Source organism: Pelmatolapia mariae, linkage group LG6, assembly GCF_036321145.2.
Source record: "Pelmatolapia mariae isolate MD_Pm_ZW linkage group LG6, Pm_UMD_F_2, whole genome shotgun sequence".
Classification (NCBI taxonomy): domain Eukaryota; kingdom Metazoa; phylum Chordata; class Actinopteri; order Cichliformes; family Cichlidae; genus Pelmatolapia; species Pelmatolapia mariae.
In genome coordinates, this window is record NC_086232.1 from 41,210,903 (window position 1) to 41,221,349 (window position 10,447).

At 42.6% G+C, this 10,447-nt stretch overlaps 1 protein-coding gene across 2 annotated transcripts in view; it reads right to left on the minus strand.

Moving 5' to 3' along the window:
* The window catches only part of LOC134628780 (zinc finger protein Aiolos-like), a 35,589-nt gene that overhangs the window by 4,174 nt on the left and 20,968 nt on the right, over positions 1-10,447 (minus strand). The window contains exons 2-6 of one of the 2 annotated variants that reach the window (XM_063475546.1): positions 7,336-7,410; positions 6,473-6,540; positions 6,068-6,166; positions 1,994-2,416; positions 170-337 (exon numbers count right to left, since the gene is read on the minus strand). In XM_063475546.1, coding sequence (XP_063331616.1) covers positions 170-337; positions 1,994-2,416; positions 6,068-6,166; positions 6,473-6,524 — 742 coding nt within the window. In that variant the 5' untranslated portion in view covers positions 6,525-6,540; positions 7,336-7,410. Of the gene's footprint in view, positions 1-169; positions 338-1,993; positions 2,417-6,067; positions 6,167-6,472; positions 6,541-7,335; positions 7,571-10,447 lie in introns of those variants that run through there. The other variant, XM_063475545.1, reaches the window with a different exon arrangement.

Below are 10,447 nucleotides of genomic sequence, written 5' to 3' on the forward strand. Positions count from 1 at the left end.
GAATGCATGGCAAGGTGTTACTGGAAAAGCCATGCAGCCTCAGCAGACCTCAGACTCAAAAGGAGTGAGAAACCAACCAATATAGTACTGTACGCAGGTGCATACAGTATCAGAGCTTATCAGTGTGAGTGAGTGAGTGTGTGTGTGTGTGCGTGTGGCAGCCTGGTACCAGAGTGGGTGCGCAGGTGCCCGCTCAGAGCGTCACGTCGCCGGCAGGCGTAGCTGCACATCGGGCATTTGAAAGGCTTCTCCCCGGAGTGCAGTTTGATGTGGCGAAGCAGGTTTCCCTTCTGGGTGAAGGAGGCCCCACACTGAGTGCAGTGGAATGGCCTCTCGCCTGAAAAAACACAGCGTTTGAAACAATCCTGCACGTTCTCACACGACACCGGCATCTTTAATCACACAACTTATTCTGATTTCGACCACCTGTTGTGAGGCTCCTGTGAGCAAAAAAAAAAAAACCCCGCTGTGGTATTCTTATGTTCTTGTTGGGTGGAAATTTTGCAATAGCTCAGATATTTGTTGGCTTCTATTTTTTTTTTTTTTTTTGGGGGGGGGGGGGTGACTTTAGTTGTTTTCTTGTTCCTACGATGAATTGCAAAAAAACACAGAATCATTCACCATCTTTAAAAGGGGAAGAAAGTAACGTCCAAACCTAGAAAAGACTGTTCTCACGGACAACTCAGACCGCACAATTGCCAAGCAGATTGTGCATGACTTCCCATGTCAGAAACAAAGCCTCACAGGTGCCAAACGAAGACTACCACTGCTCGGCTCTACTCAGTGAAATGCAGCTCTAATGTTTGTATGTTTTACAACAAAAGTCGCGATTAAATGTCACAGAGACACACGAGCCTTTCAAGTAAGCGAGTACTGCATCAGACGGTGGATCATGGTTATTACAGGGAGTATGGTCGCCTCAGCGTCTTCACTTCTTAGCCATCAGATTTCCTCTCGTGTAGTGGATTTTCCTCAATTTCTCTCCTCAGCTCACCCGCTGAGGTCTAACAACAACTTGAAATTACAGTTTGTTCCACGCCCCCGCCCAAGGACACGAGGTGATCAAGCTTTTCGAGGCCTGCTTCTGCTCTGCTTCACCTCTGAGGTTTTCCGATTCTGTCATCTCTTTTAAAAGTCAGCTAAAGTCACTTGAGCATTTAAGTAACATGCTTGCCCCAGCTAAGGACATTTCTGCCTTTGAATCCGTGTACTGCTCTAGACTCTGTGTGTGTTTTTAATCTATCTTCTTTTATCTGTGGGTAAAAAGTGCCATATAAATAAGTATAGCTTGCTTTCATGTTTAAGTACCCTATCTACTCTATCATAACCGTAACCCCGACACAATCTTTTTTTTGCTAGAATATTTTTCTGACTAAGATTTGAGAGTTTCAGAAGCCTAAAATCACATAATCTCACAGCACAGAATTATAATAATTGTCTGCGATGACTTAGAGCTAAACTCTGCTTTGTTAGTCAGACTGATGGAAGACGGGACAAAAATAATCTTCGTGACTCATTTTGAAGACATTTAAAATGTAGCAACATGAGAATTTGTGACCTTCTTTCACGTTTTTGATATTTTTTGTGCGCCGCCGATAACTCGATATATCAGTTCTATGGATAAGCTGACAGAGTAATCCCATGGGTGGGATGAGTATTATTTTCCATACTATAACTCGGCTCTGAGCACACTGGTTAGGTCATCACTTCAGACCTTTAGAAATCTGTCATTTAATTCAGGATTTTAGGGCAGAACGATAACTGCAGCAGCAGTCTGATGCGCTGACCTATCTGCTACTGCGATCAAATCACACAGTTAGTGCATGTGTGGAATATATGAACAACAATAGAGGCTATTTCACAATCTGTCAGTTAGCACACGATTGTGTGTTCCTAATCGCTTTGACAGAGTCAATAAAAGGAGACCTCAGGGCCATCAACAGCGCGGCGATTGCACAACTGCGATCTTTGAGGTCAGCGTCCCTCTGCTTACCCGTGTGGCTGCGCTTGTGCACCAGCAGTACGTTAATGCTGATGCAGGACAAGCCGCAGATGTCACAGCTGAGCTTGCCTGTTGGCTGGATGCGAGGCGGCCCGGCTCCAGGTGCGTAAGCGCCTTCCGCGTTGGCGGCAGAGGCCGCTGCGCTGGCGTCGGGGAGGGCCGCGCTGTCGTAACGCGAGTAGTCCACCAGCGACAGGTCCTGCGGCTCACTCAGGCCATCTCCCTCTTCGTCCCCTTCCAAGTCCCTCTCCTCATCATTCTCTTCCTCTGTCCTCTCCTCATCAAAACCTTCCTCCATCCCGTCCTCACTGCCTCCCTCTGCTTCCTCTTTAGGAGGCACAATCTCTTGGTCTTTTTCAGCCTTGAGAAGCTGCTCGTTATCTTCCATCTCCTCAGCCTCGGTCTTTATCACACCTGAGCAAAGTGGAAGGAGGGGACAACCAAAATATGCATTTGGAGAGACATTTCACAGGAATGTGTAGAGCATTTTCCAACAAAGGAGCTAGATAAGCTGTGAGCAGAATGTGGAACACAGTCACGTCTTTACTTCTACATTTGTATTTAAGGTCGATAGCAAGATATTAGTACTAGCACATCTCCAAAGTGTGGGTAGCCTAATTTGGGCCGATGCATAGTGTCACAGAGAGATTCAGAAGATGTGTGCTTGAGATAAGGCAAAGGCATTTCCTCTACACAGCGACGAGAACCAGGGCAGGAGAGAGAGAGAGTGAGTGAGCGGGCGCCTCAGAGAGACAACACTAATTCCTCATCTGCCTTTAAAGAGTCATTTCAGACTGACTGTTCATCACGTTGGTCACAAAGGCTTAAAAGCATCCAAATTTAAGGGTTAAAAGGTGTTAAAGTGCACCTAAAGTCCTCTCAGTTTCCCCTCAGCCAGCCAAGTACCAATTACATCACCTATACAAGCAAGATTTTCCCGCTTTTGTTTTTTTTTTTTCTGGTTTCTCAACCACACGCTCAGCTCAAACTACTTCTCCATACAGGATTTAGCAATTTCATTTATTAACACCACATCTGCCTACACGCAGAGTCCTAAGGCCCAATGTACAGGACCTCTCACCTAGCCTCTTGCAAGCGTTAACCAGCCCCCCAGCTTATTCAGTTCCATCCAAAAACCACACTGTGGTCTTGGCGGTGACTGATGATGAGCTGAAGAGCAGCGCCTTGTATTGTGGAAAGCGCTCAGAGGTGCTATGGAAACTTTGCACACACAGAGCTCCGAGAGGCCCGATATAGAGTCCAGTGTCTCAAAGCAGTGAACCGCAGGCTGCGCATTAGACGCAGAGCAGGGCTTTAGGAAGTGCACCCAGTGGGGTAGATAGATGGGTGGCAGTCAGAAATAAAGAGGAGAGCTGTCTGTAACACCATGTTCTTTTTTTTAAGTGAGAAATGAGAGAGTTAGGGCTGAATGACAAAGTCAAAACAATTCAACATTAAAAATATCGTGTGAAACAGAGTTGTCACAGTTTCTGCCCGCTTGATGACAAGAAGAGAGCTTTTAAAATGCAGCTTTTATCACAGAAGCACGAACGTGCAGTGAGAACTAAAACCAGACCATGTCTACCACACGCTGGAGACAGCCTCTCATATCTACATACAGTGTGTGTTCAGTCAGTTTTAATCAAAGGGTCTCTACATGAAAGATTAAAACTAAATTTAATTCTGTATTATCTGTCATCGGGCTCCTGCTGGAAATTTACAAGAAGAAAAAGGGTTGAGTAATGATGCAGAAACAGAAGGAGCTTTTCTGGTCACTCTGCTGTGACCAGAAAAAAGAAAGAGAGAAGAGACCGCAGAGTGTGGACACGACACTGGCTGAGAAAATGGAGACAGAGTTCCTGTTGGTTCTCATCAGTGTTCTTGTGACCAAAGTTCATCATGTACAAGGAGTTAAAAAAGGTCTGATTTTAGCATCTCAGACTGAGTTCAATGACACCAAATGCTGGAGATGAGGACAGATTTAGGCTTCTGTGAAATGACTTCATCTACTTCCAGACTCTGAGAGTGCAAACCTTTGGTTTTTGGTGCAGCCCTCAAGTTTTCCTGTAACACTGTGATGCAGCAGGAACAGGACTCGGACCCAGGGACGTTTCTGTGCAGTTTCATCATATATGTTCTCTTATGTTGTGGACATCACAGCAGACTAATAAGTCCTACCATGTCTAACAGACTGAGGTGTTGGTCTGTATAACCGACTTTGCTGTGAATGTTGTTTTGATGTTACAGCTAAAAAGACAAAGCAAAGGCTTGATGCCTCTCTTTCATAGGCGTTCTGCTGAATCTGTTTTTACTTTTTGCATCACTGCTTTGTTTGGGGTCTAAACTTGCCCAATAAAAACAGACCCAGTAGTCTTGTAAGAACAGGTCTGGTGAGCCAGGCCAAGCTCTGGGTCAGTTATAACAGGAAGGGTCTCTGGAGGGCTCCTGTCATACTGGGCTGTCTGAACCATCCACACCACAGGCAGATTGAGCTTTTGCTCTAAGGTTTCATCATCTCTTTGTCTCTTTTTCGGCATTCTGACTGCATTTTAGGAAGAATCCAGGATGGATGTTTCCATTTCATCCAATTACTTTTCTGGTTGGTGTCATATTAACTGCTGCCCAGTAAGAACAGAAAAACGACTTCGGACACTCATCAACACTCATTTATTGACCGGAGCTCTGGGAGAACACGCAAACTCCACATAGCTACGGCCTCACAAGTTTGAACCCACTGTTCTTGTGAGGTGATGGTGCTAACCACTGAGGCATCATGCACCCATATACCATTGGTGTCAAGAAATGTCACCTCACTAACTGGTGAAAAACAACGTTTCCGAACATAAACCACCATCCACTGATCAGATACAGTATAAATGCATATTTGCAGGCTTCGCTCTCTTACTTTCTACATTGGCACGCGGTCAATGAAACTTTAATCAGCTAGATGACCTATCAAATCAATCAAGCACCTCTTCGTCACATGCAATCTTGATGTAGTTCATGGGAGTCAAACCCTGGAAAATGAGAGACATGCAAATACCAAACACAGCTTGTTGCCGAGCTGTAATTTATGTCTTCTCACCAATGATTTGGTCCACAGAAAGCCCTCTGCTAGTACACAACAATATTTATTTGCCTTTATAGTATTCAGATAAGCATTTATGCATAAATTTGACAGCTACCGGCACGAACACTAGCTAATTAAAACCAGAAACCTCTGATGTAAAAGCAAAATAACAAATCTGCTTTTTTTGTGCAAGTTTTTGCAGAGACGAACATCACAACTGAAAAGTCGCGTGGGAAGTTTCATTTAAAACACAGTTAAAGATCTTTGCTGTTTCACCTGTTACACACATTCCAGTCACCTGCCACGAAACTGGCTGCGCATAAAAATGAAACCCGTCTTCACGTTTTCATCATTTTACGAGCGGGTTCGATAAAACATGTTGCGCTTGCAGCTGCGCTCCTCTTGTGAGCTCAGCCAAGCAGCAGTTCCCTGTCTTTGACTCCAAATGCCTGCTGGTTTGCTGACTCAAACGACAAAATTAAGCTGCAAATTATGCTGTTTGTTGCTCTCGGCGATAGCTAGCCTGTTAGCTCGCAGGTGCAGTGGAGGTGCTTGGCCCCAGCTACAAATAGGTGGATAAAAAATGATCAGGAACATAAAATAAGATACGGCCTGATTAGGATTTGCAAAGGGCCGGATTTGGCTCGATTTGGCCGAATGCTCTGGTTAGAGGTGACCTTTCACTGACTTTTTTTAATCCCCCTCCTCTACTTTTTCTGCCACTCTAAATGGTTTCCTGTATTTCCTGTCCTCAACCAGTATAATCTATTTCATTGTATGAAAGTATTGTAGCCCCATTCCTCAATTTTTTTCCTAGAACTGAAGCAGGCAAAAAACCCCAACAAAAGACGTGTAAAAAACAGCTGTAGCACCAATGCCACACACACACACACACACACACACACACACATATATATATATATATATGTGTGTGTGTGTGTGTGTGTGTGTGTGTTTGTGAGAGAGAGTGTGAGTGTGTGTGGGGGTACACATACGTGGATCTGCGACACCTTCAGCGGACTGAATTCCATTTTCACTAAATGAGTTATCCTCCTTCTCTTCTTCCTCCTCCTGCGACTTCACATCTGCAACATCTGAGAAAGTAACATGTTGAGTGGATGTGTTAAAACTGAGCGACGCTTTTCTTCTTAATTAAAAAAGTGTTTTCCGTAGCAACAAATGAACATTAAAACTCTTCATTAACAGTAAATATGCAGGAAGTCTTGCTCATGACCCTGACACTATGACCTGCTTTCAGCTGCAGCGTGCACAAATCCCTCCACGTACGTGCACAGAGTTTTTAGGCACGACTTCAGCCAGGATGGTGGCCGCTGTGGAGGAATGCGTGCATCCTCATCATTTAAACTTTCACATTAAAGACAAGGAATGCCTATACTCACCCATCCCGTCTGCCTCTGAGGATGTGAATTCAGGATGCTTTTCTGTGCTCATGATGAAGGAAAACGTTCTGTGAGGGGGGGATTTACAGTATTCGGTTAATGAGAGTCTAACCAGATTCTTCCCTTTGGCGCTTTAAAACCAGGTCTGCCAATAAAGATAGAGAAAAGGCGGGTTTGTTTCTTACATTCATTGAGTCACATTTTATCTGACTCTTTGTGAGACAATTTTAACTTTTTCAGATGCTCTCGATGCTAATAAAAGAGCCCCCCCAACCTCCCCTTTACTATTTCTACAAGGCCTGTGAAGAAATAGAAGCAAGACTTGCATCTCTTTGTTCCTGTTGGTTGGACAGTGTAAAAAAAAGAAGAGTGGGTAAAAAAGCCCACGGTTGATTGCTCGACCCTGTCTCTACATTTAGCCTTATGAGAAAGAGATGATGTTCACTGCTCATGTATTTCCTGCTGGGTTTGTACACAGGAGCAGGCGTAAAAGAGCACACACAGACACTCCAGCACAGTTTCAAAATTATTTAAGAAAAATCCAGACGTGCACTTTTTAAAGAAGCCCCCTGTCAGTTTCCACCGAGTTAACAAAGTATTTAATTATATTTTATACTGTTTCAACTATTTATTCGCATCAACTCTAATAAATAATAAAAACCACACTGTTGATAGGGTTTTCATGATTAACTGAAGCTCTTGCGTTAAAATACATCAATAGGAAACTTTCTCACATGGTCAAAATGAAATTGAGAAGCACATGTCTACATTGCTGCTGTTAATTCCAGGAGACGTCTTTGGTTTTGTTTTTTGCTGGAAGTTAACAGTAAGTCTGAGGAGTAATGATAAAAATAAGATCTTACCTGCTTCTTGCTCAGCACCACAGAGGAGAACTGCACTCACAGGAGGAGATTCCACACTCCGCCGCTGGACTTTCTCTGAATATGGAATATAAGCAACGTCACAGCCGTGAATTCCTTAAAGGAACAGGAACGCATTTTCAGCAAGGTGGAGCAACAAAGACCAGAGCGTGTGAATCCAGCAGAGCAGCACCGACGGCGAGACTCAGAACTAGTCTGATGATGTTTTAATCTACAAACATTCCTTCTCTGAACCTAAACACGCACAGCCAACAACATTTATGAGCGAAACAAAGAACCGATTCGGGGTTTGATGTTACTTCAGGGCGTCCACATGGCTCCAGACTTGGCTTTTAAGGAGATCTAACTCCATCTTGTGGCCAGATGTGAAAGCTACTTCAAAGTCCAACTCGTCTGAAGCTGAAACTTCATTTACTTTACTTTTTTTTTTTTTTTTTAAGAATTCCCCTTATTTCAGGTGAATAAACAGCTGATATCTGCCCTTTATGGTTCGTACCTGCAGAAGTCAGACACATTTTATTACTGGCTGTGGAAAATCTTACATCATGGCTTTGTATCTGTATGCTGCTGCTGCTGAGTGTCCCTCTCTTTATTCCCATCTCTGACGCAGAGTTGGAAGAGAATTAGGAAAAAAGCTTTTAAATACTTGTATCCCAATATTGTCTACAGATGAGCTTTAACAGTCGGGGCTTGTTACTATAGGAGAGTTTAAGGCAGTCTTAAAAGTGCATATGCAGTATCACTGAAATTCAGTACCTATTTTATGATAGAGCATATGATCTGAGCACAGCAATCACTTGTTTATAGTGAGTGAAGTTATATTTGTGTGATTTTTTATGCCTATAGTTGTTAAATCATCTACCATCCTCCTCACGGGATAAACAAGTGACTCTAACGCGTGTAAATAAAGGCAAATAAAAGCTCATGTTCTCTCCAGCTGATAAAAATAAGTTAAAAAATCCCTGAACACATGTGCAGCAGATCTCCAGGTGCATGTTTAGTTTGAATGCACTTGTTGCTTGAATGAGCAGCAGTTCTCTAAAACCGCCGTTCCAGTCATACTTAGGTTTTTCTTTAAAGGGGACGAGTGACGCAAACTGAGACAAAAACATGGGGGACAAAAGCGCGCGTGTGCGTGTGCGTGTGCGTGTGTGTTTATGTGTAAGAGAGGTGGGGTGGGGGGGGGGGGGGGGGGGGGTGGAATACTGACGTATTTTCAGTGTTACGTGATCACTGAATCCAGCTTTGACCACAACCTGTGGAGTTACCACAGGTAACAAAGGTCTTGTGGTACAGGAGGATGGAGTGACCCTCACATATTTGTATCAGATTTAGTTTTTGGTTTCACCTTTAAAATTTACAAAATTTCAAGTGTGAGGTGAAATTTTGAGGGGGAACAAATAATTCAGCTGAAACACTTTAAAAACTATTTAATATAATCAAAACTTTTAAGGATGGATTAAAAAAAAAAACAAAGTCTTGTGACATTTGAATGTTTCATGTTCATCCCTAAGGCGGGTTTGTTACAAAAGATTATCCATCCTATCTAACACCACAGACGCCTAATTAGTAACACGCAGTAATGACTCGAGGTTAGAGCGACCATATGAGCAAAGCTGATTTTCAGTGACGGGAGGACGTGTCAGAGTTAGTGCCTTTAAAGATCCGAACGTAGTCTGAAAACCGAGGCTGAAAGAGGGTCACTGATGAAAATGTTTGTCTTTCACTGCTTCTAAAATTGCTGATGTATGCTCTTCACTTTATTTATATACTTCTTATTTATTTAAATATGATGTTTTTAATGCGTCAGATGTGCCACAATTGTAAGTTTTACTATTATCTGTGCATAATGAAGGTTCTCCACACAGTTTTTCCATCTGGTACAACAGTGTGCTTCAAAATCACAGGACCTATCACAGCCTTAGTGTTCTGGAGAGAGAAAAACATCTTTCTCATTTTAGTGAGGAACAACTGTTTTTGATATCTCTTAGATCACATATCCTAAAAGCACAGGGTCAGGCTAAGGACTTCTACACTCACAGGTTTAAATATTTGATTGCAAAGAGCTCTGCTGGCAAAGACAGTATGCTTCAAATCAACATTTAAACAGCTTTTAGCTTCCTGTGGTCGTCCCTCCTCTTTGTAAAACTTGTGGACATGACTCAAACCTAAAGCAGTTTAATGTAGGTGAGAGAAAACGTACAGTTCTCCTTCTATTCTATTCCAGTTCTGCTCGTTTTCAGCTCCTTTCTCTCATTTTCCTTTAATAAGACAGCTTACAACAACAATGATCATTGGTTTCATCCTGCACCTTTGTGCAGTAAATATTCACTTTACTGAATCAACTTTGACTGCTTAAGCTTCATATTAGCACCAGACAAACATTAGAAATACCATATATCCTTATTTCTTTCGCTGAAAGCACATAATAAAGGAAATGTCAGCTTTCTCCTTTTATTTCTCCTTATGTGGCTTTAAAGTTGTGAAGATCTGCCAGGTTGTTCCATTTCATAATTAAATCTATACTTTTCAGCTTTTATAGCCAATACTTTTGAAATTTGAGTATTGCACGTGTTCTCTTTTTGGTATTGAAAATATTCCAGGTGGCAAAGATTCTCCTTTTTTTGGGGAAATCTTATGATCTCTATTAGAAGCTGTTCATGTACTTTTTATTTGTGAACTTTAACAGATCATAGCTTATTGTTAGAATAAACAGCAAGATAAAAAAAATGTGATTTCCACAAGGATATACACTTTAAGACACTGGCCGGTCGTGATTCTGTTGGGGGGGGGGGGGGGGGGGGGGCTTTGTTGTTCTTCTGCTTTTGTCTGCACTGTTTCTTTCAGGTTGTTTGTTTTACACTGTTGAAAGATTCCCATCCATCGTTTCCCGTCTACATCTGCCCTCCTTTTCCTGTCATCTCTGGCAAAATAATATTTGTTTAAAATGAGCCTAAAATACTGGAAGAAGAATTTACATGTTCCGCTTGTCTGCCGGTCTGTTGCACTGCTTTTCAAGTTACAACGAAAACACAGCTCACACACAGCTCATTAGCTCAGCCAGCATCTACAAAATAGCGTCAATAACCACATT